The sequence below is a fragment of the Jaculus jaculus genome, chromosome 15 (genome assembly GCF_020740685.1).
Source record: "Jaculus jaculus isolate mJacJac1 chromosome 15, mJacJac1.mat.Y.cur, whole genome shotgun sequence".
Taxonomy (NCBI): domain Eukaryota; kingdom Metazoa; phylum Chordata; class Mammalia; order Rodentia; family Dipodidae; genus Jaculus; species Jaculus jaculus.
This window is the reverse complement of record NC_059116.1, coordinates 68,220,024-68,240,346: the sequence shown is the minus strand read 5'-3', so window position 1 is coordinate 68,240,346 and position 20,323 is coordinate 68,220,024. Positions and strand designations below refer to the sequence as shown.

At 39.6% G+C, this 20,323-nt stretch overlaps 1 protein-coding gene across 2 annotated transcripts in view; it reads left to right on the top strand.

The window, feature by feature from the left end:
* Sec61a2 (SEC61 translocon subunit alpha 2) overlaps window positions 1-20,323 on the top strand; it is a 56,271-nt gene that overhangs the window by 13,734 nt on the left and 22,214 nt on the right. For both annotated transcript variants that reach the window (XM_045135381.1, XM_045135382.1), the window contains exon 4: window positions 19,276-19,354. In XM_045135381.1, the coding sequence (XP_044991316.1) occupies window positions 19,276-19,354 (79 nt within the window). The remainder of the gene's footprint in view (window positions 1-19,275; window positions 19,355-20,323) is intronic.

The following is a 20,323-nucleotide window of genomic DNA, read 5'->3' as shown; positions in this document are numbered from 1 at the left end:
ATTAACCGCTAAGCCATCTCTCCAGCCCTGTGTATGTGTTATATGCCACAGGAGGAAAAATCAGTGATATAATTGCAACTTGCCAGTTTCTTTTTAAAAATTAAAAAATTTTTTTATTAACAACTTCCATGATTATAAAAACTCCACTCTCCATCATACCTCCTACCCATCTCAATCAGTCTCTCTTTTACTTTTGATGTCTTGATCGTTTCCTCCTCTTATGGTGGTTTTGTGCAGGTAGTATCAGGCACTGTGAGGCCATGGATATCCAGGCCATTTTGTGTCTGGAGGGAGCATGTTATATGGAGTCCTGTCCTTCCTTTGGGTCTTACATTCTTTCCGCCATATCTTCTGGATTAGACCCTGAGCCTTGGAAGGTGTGATATAGATACTGCAGTACTGAGCACTGTGGTCATTTCTTTCCATCACCATGATACCTTCTGAGTCGTCCCAAGGTCACTGCCATCTGAAAAGAGAAGATTCTCAACCAAAAGTGAGAGTAGCATTAATATAAGAGTGTGAACATTAACAGAAGTGCTTACTGGGCAATTTCTTAAGCATAGTAAATACATTTGGCCAGACAACAGCAGACGTTACACCCCTAGGGCTTATGACTACCCCTGTTTTAAGTTTTCAGTATCAGGGATGTATTCCCTCCAATGGAGCAGGCCTCCAGTCCAATTAGAGGGCAGTTGGTTTCCCCTATAACAGATGTGCCACTATTGCACCCATTGGCTCATTTGGCCTGGCTGGCCAATTATAAGGCTTGCAGTGTCCACTGATGAGTATCTTCTCTGGTGATTTCTCTTTCTCCCGTTGAACTGCATGCAGAATGGCTTCTTCCAGCTGGAGATGGAGGAGGTTACCAGCTCAGTTCCAGCAAGATTTCTCAGTGGCCTTGCAGCCCAAGTATGTGGAGTCTTCAGCAATAGGGTCTTACCATCTATTCCTGGTGGAAAACCAAGGGCCTTGGCAATGGCCTATAATGTTTTGGGGGCATCAGGGACCTCCCTGGCCAAAAACTCACTGGAAGATATCCCATCCCTGGCACTGAAAATTTTCTAGCAACAATCTACAGCTCCTGAGTGTTCCATTGTCCAAAAAAGTAGGATTACATATGTTTTATTTATATCCTCTTAGATTTTGATTAGCTGTCCCTCTACCTTTCCTTTACTCAATTTCTTCCTCAGACCTCATTTTGGGCCTTTTCACCCACCATTAATCTATTCTTCTGCTTACATATATACAATACTATCCTATTAAGTACCCCCCTTCCTTCCTTTCTCTTCCCTTTATATCTCTTTTCTAGCTTACTGGCCTCTGCTACTGAGATTTTTCCTTCTCACACAGAAGCCCAGTCATCTGTAGCTAGGATCCACATATGAGGGAGAACATGCGACGCTTGGCTTTCTGGGCCTGGGTTACCTCACTTAGTATAATCCTTTCCAGATCCATCCATTTTCCTGCAAATTTCATAACTTCATTTTTCTTTACTGCTGTATAAATTGTATAAATGTGCCATATCTTCATTATCTACTCATCAGTTGAGGGACATCTAGGCTGGTTCCATTTCCCAGCTATTGTGAATTGAGCAGCAATAAACATGGTAGAGCATTATTTCTAGGGAAATGAGATGAGTCCTTAGGATATATGCCTAGGAGTGCTATAGCTGGGTCATATGGTAGATCAATTTTTAGCTGTCGTAGGAACCTCCACACTGATTTCCACAATGGCTGGACCAGATTGCATTCCCACCAGCAGTGTAGAAGGGTTCCCCTTTTTCCACATCCTCGCCAGCATTTATGGTCATTTGTTTTCATGATGGTAGCCAGTCTGATAGGAATGAGATGGAATCTCAACGTAGTTTTAATTTGCATTTCCCAGATGACTAGGGATGTAGAACATTTTTTAGATGCTTATACGCCATTCGTATTTCTTCTTTTGAGAACTCTATTTATTTCCATAGCCCATTTAAAAAAAAAATTTTATGAACTACTTCCATGATTAAAAAAAATACCCCATGACGATACCCTCCCTCCCCCCACTTGCCCCTTTGAAACTCCATCCTCTATCATACCCCCTCCCCATCTCAATCAGTCTCTCCTTTACTTTTGATGTCATGATCTTTTCCTCCTGTTATGATGGTCTTGTGTAGGTAGTGTCAGGCACCATGAGGTCATGGTTATCCAGGCCATTGTATGTCTAGAGGGAGCACATTATAAGGAGTCGTACCCTTCCTTCGGCTCTTACATTCTTTCTGCCACCTCTTCCACATTAGATCCTGAGCCTTAGAAGGTGTGATCGAGATATTGCAGAGGTTTAGGTTATTTAAAATAACAGATTGCCCAGGTGGGTCCTGACTTAGAGCAATCTACTATGCCCAGGTACATATTAACAAGTGTACCTCACATCTGGATTCCTAGCACTTGTGATCAAGGAGAGGAGGGTTGTCACAGCTTGCTGGCCAGCCTAGGCTACAGAGTTGTACCCTGTCTCCAAAGACAGACAAACAATAAGAACAGAAACCTTCCCTTAAGGCATTTTGGATGTCTTAACTCCTGATCCAGCTCAAGGTGATGGGGAGGACAGGAGAAAGCTGAGCTGGATAACAGGTCTTGCCTTGAATGTTGCCACATCCCTGAAAGTCAGTGGCTCTGCATGCATGAGGGAGGGGCTAAAGCCAATACTGAGAATTTCTTACCTGAACAATAATTCTCCTGTAAAAATAAGTTGGGGAGGGGGAGCTTGTGTTGTTCGGGGAGTATATGTGCGTGGGTTTTTTTTTTTTTTTTTTTTAACAGTGGCTGTCTGAAGTATTTTCACATGTTTAATCATCAGTCTTTAAAAAGCAGTGTTAACCTATAAAGTGGGAATTTGGGTTCTGAGTTGTGGGGTTCACACCACATCAGTGGGTAATGGTCCTATCTGGAGATAGGGGCAAGCTCTGGGAACAGAAAAACCAACTGATCCACACCAAAAGCAGCCCCACCTGGGTTTTCATTTCAAATGGGATACAGTATATATTTTTTATAATGGAGCCGTACTTTTGTTTTTAAGTTTGTGACCTGAATGTGATTTTTAACTGTACCAGACATAAATGCTACAAAACTATCACAAAGTTGAAAATTTCTACTTTTTGTTTTTCATTTAACTGTTCTTTTATCTATTGTGGTATGTGGATGGGAAAGTTTTGTTTCTCCTCTTAGCATTTGTTTATATAACCAGAAATAAAAATTATATATTATAGAAATGAAAAACAGATCCTCCCTTAATTTCAGGTTGCTTTTTATTGTAGGACCATGTTCAGTTGTCCTACAGTGCTGAGGCTAGAAGTCAGGGCCATGTTCATGTTAGGTAAGCCCTCATAGGTGGAAAGTGTTGTTATTTCTCAGGATTTGATAATTCCTGAAAATAATTTAAAAGAAGCCAATCATAATCTTACTACCTAAAGATAATTACTATTATCCACGTATGGTGATGCATGCCTTTAATCCTAGCACTTGGGATTAAAGTGAGACCCTACCTCGAAAAAAGAGGTAATCATTATTTTAGGATTTAGAAAGATACTTACTTTGTTTTGTTTTCTATACATATTGCTGTAATTTTACTTATATAATTTTATTATTTATTTATTTTGCACACTAGGATTTCTCTGTAGCCCAGGCTGACCTGGAATTCACTATGTAGTCTCAAGCTGCCCTCCAACTCATGGTGATCTTCCTATCTCTGCCCCCTGAGTGCTGGGATTAAAGGAGTATAACCATCATGCCCAGCTCATGAACAATATTTTTGTTTCAGAGAGACAGAGACTGAGTGAGTATGGGTATGCCAGTACATCCTGCCACTGTAAATGAACTCCAGACACATGCATCACTTTGTGCATTTTGGCTTTTTGTGGGTAGTGGGGACTTGGATCCAGGCTGTCAGGCTTTACAAGCAAGGTGTTTTAAGTGCTGAGCCATCTCTCTAACTCCTTATTTATACAATTTTGTATTTTTGTTTTTTGCATCAGGTTTCTTAACACTGGCTCTACTGAATTTTAGGCAGGATACTTCCTTGTCATGGAGGACTGTTCTGTTCACTGGCCTGTCTCCAAGAAGTGCCAGTAGTGTACCCCCCTCCACCACGTGTGGCCACCAAAGATTCTTCAGACATTGCGGGTGTCCTCTTGAAGGCAAAATCCCCCTAGGTTGAGAACCAATACCTGATTCTTAACATGAGGAGGTGCTTATGTTACAATACGATGACAGGTTTCACAAGCATAGATTTGATTGACTGGATAATATTCTACCATATAAATCATCTGTAGTCTTCCATCCAGGAATGTGATAATGGTTGATGATACTCTACCATATATCTCATCTCCAGTCTTCCATCAGGAATGTGATCTTGGTAATGAGTACTCTTAGCTTTGCAGAATTATTCCGTGAGTAGGCAGATAAATTCTATAATTTGTTTTGAGTATTTAAAAAGTTTATGACCTAAGGGGCCAGAGTGATTGCTTAGTGGTTAAGGTGCTTACCTGCAAAACTTAAGGGCCCAGGTTCACTTCCCCAGAACTCATATAAACCAGGTACACATGGTGGTCCATGCATCTGGAATTTGCTTTGAGTAGCTAGAGGCCCTGGTATGCCCATTCTCTCTCTAATAACCAAAAATAATACATAAAATTGTGATTTAAAAACAACATAATTTATCTCCTTAACTATGTATAGGTTTATAGCACCATTAGCTATAGACTTATAGTCTTATAGGAGTATTTACTCTAGTGAAATGTTCCAAGTAATGGTTTATGTTGTTTATATTAGAGACCTTTTTTCTGAAAAAATGTTTAAAAATATTTTTAATTTTTTTATTTATTTGAGAGAGAGAGGGAGAGGGAGAGAATGGGCATGCCAGGGCATCCAGCCACTGCAAACAAACTCCAGATGCATGTGCCCCCTTGTGCATCTGGCTAACATGGGTCCTGGGGAATCGAGCCTCAAACTGGGGTCCTTAGGCTTCACAGGCAAGCGCTGAACCACCAAGCCATCTCTCCAGCCCCTGGAATTTTTTTTTATTGACAACTTCCATAATTAGAGACAATCAAATATGGTAATTCCCTCCCTCTCCCCCACTTACTCCACTTTTCATCATACCTGTTCCCCCTCTCTTTTATTTTGATGGCATCATCTTTTCCTCCTGTTGTGATGGTCTTGTGTAAGTAGTGTCAGGTACTGTGAGGTCATGGATATCTGGGCCATTTTGTACCTGGAGGAGTGTGTTGTACGGAGTCCTACTCTTCCTTTGGCTCTTACATTCTTTCTGCCGCCTCTTCCACAATGGACTCTGAGCCATGGAAAATGTGATGGAGATGTTTCAGTGCTGAGCACTCCTCTGTCACTTCTTCTCAGTACCATGGTGCCTTCTGAGTCATCCCAAGTCACTGCCGTCTGAAAAGAGAAGCTTCTCTAACCAAAAGTGAGAGTAGCATTAATATATGGGTATTAACATTAAGAGAAGCACTTACCAGGCAGTTTGGTGAGCATAATATATACATTGAGCCAGGTACAAGCAGATGTTACATACCTAGAGCTCATGACTTCCCATGTCATAGGTTTCCAGTGTCAGGCATGGATTCCCTCCCATGGAGTGGGCCTCCAGTCTAATTAGAGAATGGTTGGTTTTCCCCATAACAGACATGCCACTAATGCACCAGTTGTCTCATTTGGCCTAGCTGGCCAAACTTAAGGCTTGCAGTGTCCACTGTTGTTTATTTCCAGTGGTGACTTCTCTCTCTTCTAATGAATTGATGCACTGTAGCTTTTTCCAGTTTTCTGTCAGCGTGTCTACATGGAGGAGGGTTTCAACTCAGCTTCAGTAGGATTTCTCAGTGACCTTGCAGCCCAAGTGTGGAGTCTTTAGCAATAGTATCTTAGCATCTATTCCTGGTGGGAAACCAAGAGCCTCAGCAATGGCCTATAATGTTTTGGGGGTATCAGGTACCTCCCTGGCTAACAACTCACTGGAAGGTATCATCATATCTCTGGCACTGATAATTTTATGGTTCCGGTTCTACCTGTGCTCTTTTAACAAGTATTTGAGTATTGCTTGTTTTTTCTAGGTTCCTTATATGTGTGCTTTTCCTTTTCTTCAGCATGGAGGATTCTATCAAGTATTTTCTGTAGAAAATACTTGATACTTTCTACTATGCCCTGAATTCTAATATTTGATCTTTTCATAGTGTCCCAAATATCTTGAAATTCCCACTCATACTTTTCTATAAGTTTGTCTTTCTCTTTGTTGGCCTTTATTATTTCTATTTCCTTATTTATGTCTTGTATTGCCTTCTTTATTTCATGAAATTGGTGTCCTGCATCTTCTTTGATTCCTTTGATTTCCTCTTTAAGTTCCTCTTTGACTCCTTTGATTTGTTCTCTAACTTCTTTGAACATATTTACAATCATTCTTTTAAAATCTTTCTCAGGCATACCTGGAATTAACTATGTAGTTTCAGGATGGCCTCGAACTCATGGCGATCCTCCTACCTTTGCCTCCTGAGTGCTGGGCTTAAAGGCATGTGCTAACACACCCAGCCTAAGACTTAATTCAATTCTTGTGCATAGAGAGAGATAAGGATCTATTTTCAGTTTTCTACAGATACATAGTCAGTTTTCCCAGCATCATATGTTGAAGGGGTTCTCTTTTTTCCAATAAGTATTTTTGACATTTTTGTCAAAGAGCAGGTGGCTGTAGCTGCCAGGACTTACATCTGGGTCCTCTGTTCTGTTACATTGATCCATGTGTCTGCTTTTGTGCCAGTACCAAGGTGTTTTTGTAACTATGGCTCTGTAGAATAGGTTAAAATCAGGTATGGTCTTATTACCAGACTTGTTTTTGTTGCTCAAAATTGTTTCAGATAGTCAAGATTTTTTTGTGCTTCCAAATAAATTTTAAGATTGTTTTTTCTATTTCTGTGAAGAATGCCATTGGAATTTCTATGGGGATTGCATTAAATATGTAGATTGCTTTTGGTAAGATTGACGTTTTCATGAAATTGGTTTTTACAATCTAAGAACATGGGATGTTCCATTTCCTAGTGTCTTCTGCAATTTCTGTCTTGAGTGTTTTAAAGTTTTCATTGTCGAGAGCCTTTACTTCTTTGGTTAGGTTTATTCCAAGGCACGCTATTTTCTTTTGATGTAATTGTGAATAGGAGTGATCCCCTGATACCATCCTCAGCATGTTTGTTGTTAGCATATAGGAAGGCTACTGATTTCTGTGTATTTATTTTGTATCCTGCTACATTACTATAAGTAAGTTTGCTGGTAGAGTCTTTAGGGTCCTTTATGTATAGAATCATATCATCCACAACTAACGATAACTTGACCTCTTCTTTTCCAGTTTGTATCCATTTTATGAGTGCCTCTTGCCTTATTGCTATAGCTAAGACTTCCAGTACTATATTAAATAACAGTGGGGACAGTGGACACCCTGTCTCATTCCTGATTTTAGTGGAAAAGCTTCAGGTTTTTCCCATTTAGTATTATGTTGCCTGTAGGTTTGTCATAAATAGCCTTTATTATGTTGAGATATATTCCTTCTATTCACAGTTTCTGTAGGACTTTTTACTATATAGGGATGTTGGATTTTGTCAACTGCTTTCCCTGCATCTAAGAGATGATCATGTTGTTTTTGTCCATCAGTCCATTATACAGTGTATTACATTTATCGATTTGCATATGTTGAACTATCCCTGTCTTTCTGGAATAAAGCCTACTTGGTTGGAGTGAATGATCTTTCTGGTATATTCTTGTATTTTGTTTATCAATGTTTTGTTGAGAATTTTTACATCTGTGTTCATGAAGGAGATTGGTCTGTAATTTTTTTTCTGTCTTTGTCTGGTTTTGGTATCAGGGTGATGCTGGCTTCATAGATGGAGTTTGATAGAATTCCTTCCTTTTCTAGTTTATGGAAGAGTTTGAGAAGCATTGGTGTTAGTTCTTCCATGAAAGTCTGGTAAAATTCACCTGTGAATCCATCTGGGCCTGTGCTTTTTTAAGTTGGGAGATTTTTTTTATAACTGTTTTGTTCTCCATGCTAGTTATAGGTGTGTTATCTTGATTTAATTTTGGTAGGTCACATAAATGAAGGAAATCATGTATTTCTTTCAGATTTTCTTACTTAGGAGAGTATATGTTAAGATATGCTCCTATGATTTTCTGAATTTCTCTGGTATCTTTTGTAATGGTGCCTTTTTCCCCTCTAATTTTATTAATTTTTGTCTCTTCTCTGTTTTGGTCAGACTTTTTAAGGGTTTATCAATCTTGTTTTTTTTGTGTATTCTGCAGCATTTGGATGAAATGTCCTGTATATATCTCTTAAGTCCATTTTCTCTGTGATCTCATATATTCCAGATGTATCTCTGTTTATTTTTTGCCAGGATGACCTATCAATTGATAAGAGTGGGGTGTTGAAGTCACCCATTACAGCTATGTTTAGCATTAGCTGTGACCTTAGTTCTAATAGTGTTTGTTGAAGTGGGGAGCCCTCATGTTAGGTGCATATATGTTTAGGGTTGGAATGTCCTCCTGTTGGAGTGTTTCTTTGATCAATATAAATTGACCTTCCTTGTCTTTCCTAACTAATGTTGTTCTGAAGTCTACCCTGTCAGATATTAGGATAGTGATCCCTGTTTGTTTTCTAGGCCCATTTGCTTGAAACACTGTTTTCCATCTATCCTTTTACCCCAAGATACTGTTCTTCTTTTGTGGAAGAGTGAACTTCTTGGAGGCAATAAACAGAAGGATCCTGCTTTTTTTTTTTCCCCTTTCTTTTAAAATTTTTATTTAGAAAAAAATTTATTTATAAGCCAGGCGTGGTGGCGCATACCTTTAATCCCAGCACTCGGGAGGCAGAAGTAGGAGGATCGCTGTGAGTGGCTCCTGCTTTTTAACCCAGTCTGCAAACCTGTGTCTTTTGGATGGGGTGTTGAGGCTGTTGATATTTAGAGTTATTATTGGAAGGTGTACATTTATTTTTGCCATTTTTCTTGTTTGTAGTTCTTCTGGTTTTACCTTTGCTCTCTTGTATTAACTAGTAGTTGAGCATGATTTATTTTTCTCAGGTTCCTTATATGTGTGCTTTTCTTTCTCTTCAGCATGTAGGATCCTTTCAAGTATTTTCCGTAGAGCTGGTTTAGTCTGCATATATTCCTTTAGCCTGCTTTTGTTGTAGACTGTCCTTCTCCATTTATTTGGATGGATAGCTTTGCAGGATAAAGCAATCTTGGTTGACAGCTGTTATTGTTCAGAAGTTGGAATACATCATTCCAAGCCCTTTTGGCTTTTAAAGTTTATGTTGATTAATCTGCTGTTATCCTGATGGACTTGCCTTTGTATGTAACTTGATTTTTCTCTCTTACTGCTTTTATTTTCTTTTCTTTGGTTTGTGTGTTTTGTAGTTAAATTATTCTATGACGGTGAGAGGTTCTTTCCTGATTTTGTCTGTTTGACATTCTATAGGCTTCCAGTATCTGCGTTGGCATCACTTTCCCTACTTGGGAAGTTTTCTTCTTTGGTTTTGTTGAAAATACCTGTCATGCCTTTGGAGTGAATTTCTTTTCCTACTATGCCCTGAGTTCTTATGTTTGATCTCTTCATAGTGTCCCAAATGTCTTAAAACTACCATTCATGCCTTCCTGTTAGTTTCTCTTTCTCTTTGTTGGACTGTATCAGATCTGCTACCTGGTCTTGTTTAGGTATTCTGTTATCTTCTTGATCCATTCTACTGGTGAAGCTTCTCACAGTTTTTTTATTGACTTACTCTGGTTTTCATTTCTAGTATTTCTGATTGGCATTTTTTCATTGTTTTTATTTCTTTTTTTACTTCTATTTTAAATATATTTTTAAATTTTTATTTATTATTATTATTATTATTATTTTTTGGTTTTTCAAGGTAGGGTCTCACTCTAGTCCAGGCTGACATGAGCTATGTAGTCTCAGGGTGGCCTCAAGCTCACAGCGATCCTCCTACCTCTGCCTCCCAAGTGCTGGGATTAAAGGTATGTGCCACCACACCTGGCTTTATTTATTTATTTAATTTTTTTCACAATTTTTATTAACATTTTCCATGATTATAAAAAATATCCCATGGTAATACCCCCCTCCGCCCCCCCCCACTTTCCCCTTTGAAATTCCGTTCTCCATCATATTACCTCCCCATCTCAATCATTGTAGTTACATATATAAAATACCAACCTATTAAGTACCCTCCTCCCTTCCTTTCTCTTCCCTTTATATCTCCTTTTTAACTTACTGGCCTCTGCTACTAAGTATTTTCATTCTCACGCAGAAGCCCAATCATCTGTAGCTAGGATCCACATATGAGGGAGAACATGTGGCGCTTGGCTTTCTGGGCCTGGGTTACCTCACTTAGTATAATCCTTTCCCGATCCATCCATTTTTCTGCAAATTTCGTAACTTCATTTTTCTTTACCACTGAGAGAACTCCATTGTATAAATGTGCCACATCTTTATTGTCTACTCATCAGTTGAGGGACATCTAGGCTGGTTCCATTTCCCAGCTATTTTAAATTGAGCAGCAATAAACATGGTTGAGCATGTACTTCTAAGGAAATGAGATGAGTCCTTTGGATATATGCCTGGGAGTGCTATAGCTGGGTCATATGGTAGATCAATCTTTAGCTGTTTTAGGAACCTCCACACTGATTTCCACAATGGCTGGACCAGATTGCATTCCCACTAGCAGTGTAGAAGGGTTCCTTTTTTTCCACATCCCCGCCAACATTTATGATCATTTGTTTTCATGATGGTGGCCAATCTGACAGGAGTGAGATGGAATCTCAATGTAGTTTTAATCTGCATTTCCCAGATGACTAGTGATGTAGAACATTTTTTTAGATGCTTATATGCCATTCGTATTTCTTCCTTTGAGAATGCTCTATTTAGCTCCATAGCCCATTTTTTGATTGGCTTGTTTGATTCCTTATTTAACTTTTTGAGTTCTTTTTTTTTTATTTTTTAAATTTTTATTAGCATTTTCCATGATTATAAAAAATATCCCATGGTAATTCCCTCCCCACCCCCCACACTTTCCCCTTTGAAATTCCATTCTTCATCAAATTACCTCCACATCACAATCATTGTATTTACATATATACAATATCAACGTATTAAGTACCCTCCTCCCTTCCTTTCTCTTCCCTTTATATCTCCTTTTTAACTTAATGGCCTCTGCTACTAAGTATTTTCATTCTCACGCAGAAGCCCAGTCATCTGTAGCTACTATCTACATATGAGAGAGAACATGAGGCGCTTGGCTTTCTGGACCTGGGTTACCTCACTTAGTATAAACCTTTCCAGGTCCATCCATTTTTCTGCAAATTTCATAACTTCATTTTTCTTTACTGCTGAGTAGAACTCCATTGTATAAATGTGCCACATCTTCATTATCCACTCATCAGTTGAGGGACCTTTAGGTTGGTTCCATTTTCCAGCTATTTTAAATTGAGCAGCAATAAACATGGTTGAGCATGTACTTCTAAGGAAATGAGATGAGTCCTTTGGATATATGCCTAGGAGTGCTATATCTGGGTCCTATGGTAGATCAATCTTTAGCTGTTTTAGGAACCTCCACACTGATTTCCACAATGGCTGGATCAGATTGCATTCCCACCAGCAGTGTAGAAGGGTTCCTCTTTATCCACATCCCAGCCAACATTTATGACCATTTGTTTTCATGATGGTGGCCAATCTGACAGGAGTGAGATGGAATCTCAATGTAGTTTTAATCTGCATTTCCCTGATGGCTAGTGACGTGGAACGTTTTTTTAGATGCTTATATGCCATTCGTATTTCTTCCTTTGAGAATGCTCTATTTAGCTCCATAGCCCATTTTTTGATTGGTTTGTTTGATTCCTTATTATATAACTTTTTGAGTTCTTTATATATCCTAGATATTAATCCTCTATCAGATATATAGCTGGTGAAGATTTTTTCCCATTCTGTAGGTTGCCTCTTTGCTTTTTTCACTGTGTCCTTTGCGGTGCAAAATCTTTGTAATTTCATGAGGTCCCAGTGATTAATCTGTGGTTTTATTGCTTGAGCAATTGGGGTTGTATTCAGAAAGTCTTTGCCAAGACCAATATGTTGAAGGGTTTCCCCTACTTTTTCCTCTAGCAGTTTCAGAGTTTCAAGACTGATGTTAAGGTCTTTAATCCGTTTGGACTTAATTCTTGTGCATGGAGAGAGAGTCTATTTTCATCCTTCTACAGATATATATCCAGTTTTCCCAACACCATTTGCTGAAGAGGCTGTCTTTTCTCCAATGAGTATTTTTGGCATTTTTATTGAATATCAGGTGGCTATAGCTACCTGGACTTACATCTGCGTCCTCTGTTCTGTTCCACTGATCTACATGTCTGTTTTTGTGCCAGTATCACGCTGTTTTTGTTACTATGGCTCTGTAGTATAGGTTAAAATCAGGTATGGTGATAACCACCAGCCTTATTTTTGTTGCTCAGTATTATTTTAGATATTCGAGGTTTTTTTGTGATTCCAAATGAATTTTTGGATTGTATTTTCTATTTCCATGAAGAATGTCTTTGGAATTTTGATAGGGATTGTATTAAGTGTGTAGATTGCTTTTGGTAAGATTGCCATTTTCAAAATATTGATTCTTCCAATCCAGGAACAAGGGATGTTTCTCTACTTTCTGGTGTCTTCTGCAATTTCTCGCTTGAGTGTTTTAAAGTTCTCATTGTAGAGATTCTTTACTTCCTTGGTTAGGTTTAATCCAAGGTACTTTATTATTTTTTTGATGCAATTGTGAATGGGAGTGATCTCTGATTTCATCATCTGTATATTTGTTGTTAGCATATATGAAGGCGAATGATTTCTGTGTATTTATTTTGTGTCCTGCTACATGGTTGTAGGTTTTTATCAGCTCTAACGGTTTGCTTTTTTTTTTTTTATAGTATGTCCCTATGATTTTTTGAATTTCTCTGGAATCTGATGTGATGTTACCTTTTTCATCTCTGATTTTATAAATTTGTGTCTCTTCTCTCTTTCTTTTGGTCAGATTTGCTAAGGGTTTATCAATCTTGTTTATCCTTTCAAAGAACCAACTCTTTGTTTCATTAGTTCTTTGGATTGGTTTTTTTTTTTTTTTGTTTCTATTTCATTAATTTCTGCCCTAATCTTTATTATTTCTTCCCATGTACTGATTTTTGGTTTGCCTTGTTCTTCTTTTTCCAAGGCTTTAAGGTGAAGCATTAGGTGTTTACTTGCAACCTTTCTAATTTCTTAATATAGGCACTTAATGCTATAAATTTACCTCTTAGGATTGCCTTCATTGTGTCTCAGAGATTTTGGTATATTGTGCTCTCATTATCATTTGACTATAAATTTTTTGATTTCCTTCTTGATTTCTTCATTGATCCATTCATCATTTAGTAGTGTATTGTTTAGTTTCCATGATTTTGTATATGCTTTATAGTCTTTCTTGCTACTGATTTGTAGTTTAATTCCATTGTGGTCAGATAGAATGCATGGAATTATTTCAATTTTCCTGAGTTTGTTAAGACTTGCTTTGTGTCCTAATATATGGTCTATTTTAGAGAATGTTCCATGTGCTGCTGAAAAGAATGTATATTCTGCAGCCTTTGGATGAAATGTCCTGTATATATCCATTAGGTCCATTCCTTCTATGATGTCATTTATTCCAGATGCTTCTCTGTTTATTTTTTTCCCTGGGATGACCTGTCAATTGATGAGAGTGGGGTGTTAAAGTCACCCACCATCACTGTGTTTGATGTTATTTGTGACCTTAGTTCTAATAGTGTTTGTTTGATGAATTTGGAAGCCCCCATGTTAGGTGCATATATGTTTAGGATTGTAACATCCTCCTGTTGGAGTGTGCCCTTAATCAATTTAAAGTGACCTTCCTTATCTTTCTTGACTAACGTTGGACTGAAGTCTACCTTGTCAGATATTAGGATAGCAACACCTGCTTGTTTTCTAGGCCTATTTGTTTGAAACACTGTCTTCCAACCTTTCACCCTAAGATAATGTCTGTTCTTTGTAGAAAGGTGGCTTTCTTGGAGACAACAAATTGTAGGATCCTGCTTTTTAACCCAGTCTGCAAATCTATGTCTTTTGGTTGTGGCATTGAGGCTGTTATATTAGGAGATATTATTGAAAGGTGTGTATTTATGTTCGCCATTTTTTTGTGTGCTTCCTGTTCTACCTTTGCTCTCTTGTGTTAACTAGTATTGTAGTATTGCTTGTTTTTTCCAGGTTCCTTATATGTGTGCTTTTCCTTTTGTTCAGCATGGAGGATTCTATCAAGTATTTTCTGTAGAGCTGGTTTTGTCTTCAAATACTCCTTTATCCTGATTCTGTCATGGAATTTCCTTATTTTTCCATCTATTTGAATGGATAGCTTTGCAGGATAAAGTAGCCTTGGTTGACAGTTGTTATCTTTCAGAACTTGGAATATATCACTCCAAGCCCTTCTGGCTTTAAAAGTTTGTGTTGAATAATCTGCTGTAATCCTGATGGGCTTGCCTTTGTAGGTAACTTGATGTTTCTCTCTAACTGCTTTCAATATTTTTTCTTTGGTTTGTGTGTTTGGTAGTTTTATTATAAAATGGCAAGGAGAGGTTCTTTCCAGGTTTTGTCTGGCTGGTGTTCTAAAGGCTTCCTTTATCTGCATTGGCACCTCTTTCCCAATTTGGGGGAAGTTTTCTTCTATGATTTTGTTGAGGATGTCTACTATGCCTTTGGAGTAGAATTCTTCTCCTCCTACTTTGCCCTGAATTCTTATATTTGATCTTTTCATAGTGTCCCGAATATCTTGAAATTCCCACTCATACTTTTCTATAAGTTTGTCTTTCTCTTTGTTGGACTGTACTAGATCTGCCACCTGGTCTTCTAGCTTAGATATTCTGTCCTCTCCTTCATCCAATTCTACTGGTGAGATTTTCTTCTGAGTTTTTTTTTTTTTCATTAACTGTGTTCTTCATTGCTAGTAATTCCTTATTTATGTCTTGTATTGCCTTCTTTATTTCATTAAATTGGTGTCCTGTGTCGTCTTTGATTTCCTCTTTGATTTCCTTTGATTTGTTCTTTGACTTCTTTGAACATATTTACAATTATTCTTTTGAAATTTTCTCAGGCATTTCCTCTAACTCGTTCTCACTGGAGGTCATTTCTGATGCAACAGTACTTTTAGGTGGATTTATATCGTCTTTCTTTTTAGTGTTTCTTGTGTTATAATGTATATATTTTTGCATCTTGGATTAAGTTAATGCTTGGATTTTCTAGCTAGCTGGGTATTCTTAGCTATATCAATTGATTTGATGTTATATATCTTCAGGGTAGGAGCTTAAGGTGTTAGGTGTGGCTCTCAAGCCTCTCAGAGTATATACAAAGGTGTTTCTAGGGGTTGAGTTTCCCTGCTATGGGAGTATTCAAGTAGGCTGAGTGGAATAAAATACAGATAGATTCTAAAATTTAACTAAACACTGTACACATTCAATCAAAACCAGCACTGAGTATTTATGTAAGAGTAGGTATTATAACAACCAGAACCTCTATCAACAAAGAGGTTAAGATTTCTGGTCTGTTGAGGGATCCAAGTCAGCTTGTGACCAAGTGAGACCCTTCCCTGGTGCAAACCCAGTTACCTTGGATGAGTTTGGTCTCAGTTAAGTTGCTGCCTGGGTTGGGCTGCTGATGTGATTTCTGGAGCTGGGCACTGGCTTTTTGTGTGGGGCCAACCAAGCCTGGCAACTGTGGCCCTGCAGATCGGCACCCCCACTGCTGGAAACGCTACTGCTGCTGCTGAAGCTTCTGCTGGTGGATCTGTTGCCACTGGTGGATCTGTCGCCGCTGCTGCTGAAGCTGCTGCTGTTGGGTCTACCGCTGCTGCTGCCTCTGCTGCTGCTGCTGTAGCTGCCACTGCTGGAGCCGCCACCACCACCGCTGAAGCCTCTGCTACTGGATCCACCGCTGCTGGGGTTGCTGTTGCTTGTGCCGGAGCCGCTGATGTTGCTGTGGGACTGTGCTCTTGCTTGGGTCCCCCGTCAGCTTAAGTTGGCATGGGTGGGTCCTGGGACTGCTGCTCTGTTCACTGGAGCTGGGCACAGTTGGTGGGGGCGGGGAGGGAGCTGCAGCTGCTCTGGTTTTCTCGCTGTTCCACATGTTCTTCTACCTTGTGATCTGCTCCTCCATTGTTCACTACTGCTTTCCCTTCATGTTTCTTTTTTTAAAATTTTTTTAAATTTATTTATTTGAGAGCGACAGACACAGAGAGAAAGACAGAGAGAGGGAGAGAGAGAGAATGGGCACGCCAGAGCTTCCAGCCTCTGCAAACGAACTCTAGACACGTGCGCCCCCTTGTGCATCTGGCTAACGTGGGTCCTGGGGAACCGAGCCTCAAACTGGGGTCCTTAGGCTTCACAGGCAAGCGCTTAACCGCTAAGCCATCTCTCCAGCCCCTTTCATGTTTCCTGAGTTGCGGAGAGCGCAGGTGTTAGTGGAAAATCCCCTCACCTGGCTTTTCCTGCGGCTGGAGCCGAGCCTGGTGGCTTTCTGGTGTTGTGCCGCCACCACAGTTGGTGGTCCTGCTGGGGCTGCTTTTGCTGTCCTGTGCAGGCTCTGGATGTACTTGATCTCTTCTACTTCTCCACTGCCAGTTCAGTTTCCTGTACACCTCACTTTTTAGTAACAGTGTGTATTTTGCTGAGTTTTTTAGTCTTTTTTCCCCTAGGCTGCTTTGGCGTGGTACCTACGCCGCCATCTTAACCAGAAGTCCTGTTTTTATTTCTTTACTCATGTCTTATAATGACCTTATTTCATTAAGATGGTTTGCCATCTTTTCTTGGGATTCCATTGGGAATGTTTTCTTATTTGATTCTTTTGAACATAGATAAATAAAATCAGTGTTTTGAAATCTTTGGCGGGCATCTTATCCAAAGCAGTTTCACTGGAGATCATTTCTAATGGATTTGTAATTTTTTGTGGGATTATATTGTCATGATTTTTTTTTTTGTTTTTTGTATTATAATGTAGAGATTTTTGCATCTTGAGTTAATTTGATGTTTGAGTTTTCTAATTATCTGCAGTGTTCCTAGCTGTGCAAATCTGACTTTATATATCTTTAGGAGTTTGGGCGCCAGGTGTAGCTTTTATACTCTAAGAGAAACAGCAGAAGTGCCCCTAGGTGTTGAGGTTCCCTGCTTTTCAAGTATTGTATTAGACTGAGTAGAGCAAATTACTGGCAACTTCTAAAATTCAACTGAGCAGTACTCATATGCAATCAAATACAAGTGTGGGGATTAAAATAAACAGATGATCTAATAAAGCCAAAGTCCCTAATGGTGTGTGTTGCCCCACACCGTTAATCCAGTCAACTAGAACGTTGAGATTTCTCATCTGAAATGGGGTCCAAGTCAGCCTGGGGCAGTCAGATCCTACCCCCAATAGTGATAGAAGAAAAAGCCAGAGGCCTTAAAATTCAGGAAACATCAAAAGCAACAATAGTCAATACAAAAATACAGCTTATTTGAGAATGGTAAAGCCAATCCAGAATATATCATTCAAGTGTAAATCATAACCTTCTCTGACATGGGAAGAGAGATTAGCACTTCCAGTGTTGGCCTGCATATCTGGCTTTGTGTAAGTAGGCCCTGTTACCTTTTGGGATGGATTCCAATCTCACCAGTGCTACGTACCCACCTTGATCTCTCTCACTGTTGTGTGGCCAGGGTTAGATGGGTTCTCCAGAGGTTCATGGCCTTGATGGTTGGGGGATGGGAGTCTCTTCAGGGTGCCTGGAGTCATACGGGAGCTGCTCAGTTGCTCCCATCTATATCTCCTTCAGCAGCTAATCCGTGTTTTGAAATCTTTGGCAGGCATCTTATCTAAAGCAGTTTCACTGGAGGGCATTTCTAATGGATTTATAATTTTTTGTGGGATTATATTGTCATGATTTTTTTGTTTCTTGTATTATAATGTAGAGATTTTTGCATCTTGAGTTAATTTGATGCTTGAGTTGAAGGGTATCTTGCCCTTCCGTTTTCTTGAATTTGTGAGGAGGCTGATATGAGTGGAAAATCTCTTTGCTTTGTTTCTCTGCTCCTGCTGCTCTGTGCCAGTGGCCGCCTGTGCAGATCAGGGCCATAGGTGCCTCCACGGTATTCTGACTGGTTTCCTCCTGTCTGGAAGGTCTTGATCTCTCCTGCTTCCTTGCTGTGGTTGATAATAACTTACACACTTTCATGTCAGTAGAAGAATATATTTTGTTGTGTTGCTGCTTGTATCCCTCCCTAAGCTGCTTTGGGGTGGCTAGTATGCTGCCTTTTTACCCGGAAGTCCTAGAGACCCCCCCCCCGTGTGTGTGTGTGTGTGTGTGTGTGTCTCGTTTTATTTTTTTCAAGGTAGGGTCTCACTCTAGCTCAGGTTGACCTGGAATTCACTATATAGTCTCAAGGTAGCCTTTGAACTCACAGTGATCCTTCTACCTCTGCCTGCAATTAAAGGTGTGCACCACCACACCTGGTTTTTTTTTTTTTCCTTTTAGAGAAAGTGAGGGCGAGCTAGAGGGAATTGTTGTGCCAGGGCCTCAGCCACTGTACTTGAACTCCAGGCGCTTATGCCACCTAGTGGGCCTGTGTAACTTTGTGTTTGCCTCACCTTTGTTCATCTGGCTTACATGGCACCTGGAGAGAGATTGAATCTGGGCCCTTGGTCTTTGCAGGCAAGCACCCTAACTGCTAAGCCATCTCTCCAGCCCATGTCTGTGTTTTTTTCCAGGTATGGTCTCGTTCTAGCTCAGACTGACCTGGAATTCACTATGTAGTCTCAGGCTGGCCTGGAACTCTCAGCAATCCTCCTACCTCACCCTCCAGTCCTGGGATTAAAGGTGTGCACCTTTAAGATATGCTTATTTTTGTTATAGATTACAAGAAGTATTTTAAAAATGTTTTTATTTATTTGAAAGAGAGTGAGTGAGCAAGCATGGGCACTCCTGCCACTGCAGATGAATGCCAGATGTAAGTGCCATTTGTACAGCTGGCTTTATGTGGGTACTGGAGAATCGATTAGGCTTTGCACACAAGCACCTTTAACTGCCGAGCCATCTCTCCAGTCCCCACAGGAAGTATTTAAGAAAAAAGTATTGCCAGCCCAAGTGATTATAGTATAAATTCAGAGCAAACTTAATTGTTGGAATGCATTTGCATTTCATCAACTATTTTGTGTGCTACTTTAGATCCCGCTGTTTGGAATCATGTCATCCGACTCAGCAGACCCTTTCTACTGGATGAGAGTCATTCTTGCATCCAACCGAGGTACGTGCTTCCTTTCACCTCCACAGACTCTGAACACAGGGTCAGAGATGGTTTTGTGATGTTTTTGTTTCTGTTTTCTTTGTTTTTTTCAAAGGCAGAGTCTCGTTCTAGCCCAGGTGTTTTTTCATACAGTGAGGGGAGACTGAGAAAAGAAGGATGAAAAGCCAGCATGAAGTTAGTGAAATCATCATGGGTCTATTGTGGTAATAGAGAAATCTGTCCTTGGGCTTTCACAGACTAAAACCCTGCAGTGTTATGGAGGAGATGAAGCATTTGAACTGGAGTTTAGTTGTTGGATCAGTGGGAGAGGAGAGCTCAAGTTGAAGGCCACAGGTGTAAGACATTCTGGGAGGCATTCTGGGAGCTGGGGTAGAGAACTTAGTGAGGCTAACCAGGTAGGTGGGCATGAGGGCTCTTACATTTCAGATGATGACAACCGCCTGCTGGGAGGAAACGGTTTAAATAGCTGGCAGGTGGATCATTTACTTGTTGGTTTATTTATTTATTTATTTTGAGGTAGGATCTAACCCCAGTCTAACCTGGAACTCCCTCTAGTTCTGGGCTGGCCTCCAACTTAGTTATTCCTTCCTCTGCCTCCCAAGTGCTGGGAGCATGCCACAATGCCTGGCTCCATTTTTATTTTTGATGCTTGCTCCTAAAAGGAGTTCCTGGGAAGTTAATAGATTGACAGATATTCATCTAGACTTTATATTTATTTGCATTTAAATCTATGTATTTTAAAAATACGATACAGCATACGTACATATCCATCCATATGTATAGATACATATTTATTCCTTTACTAATTTAAAAAATTTAATATCTTAAATGGGTTATTTAATTTCGTAGCCATTTGTTATTAAATCATTAAGGATATGGTATCATTTAATTATTCATCTAGCAAGTCTTTTTTATATTTTATTTTTATTTATTTGAGAGACAGAGAGAGAATGGGCATGCCAAGGCCTC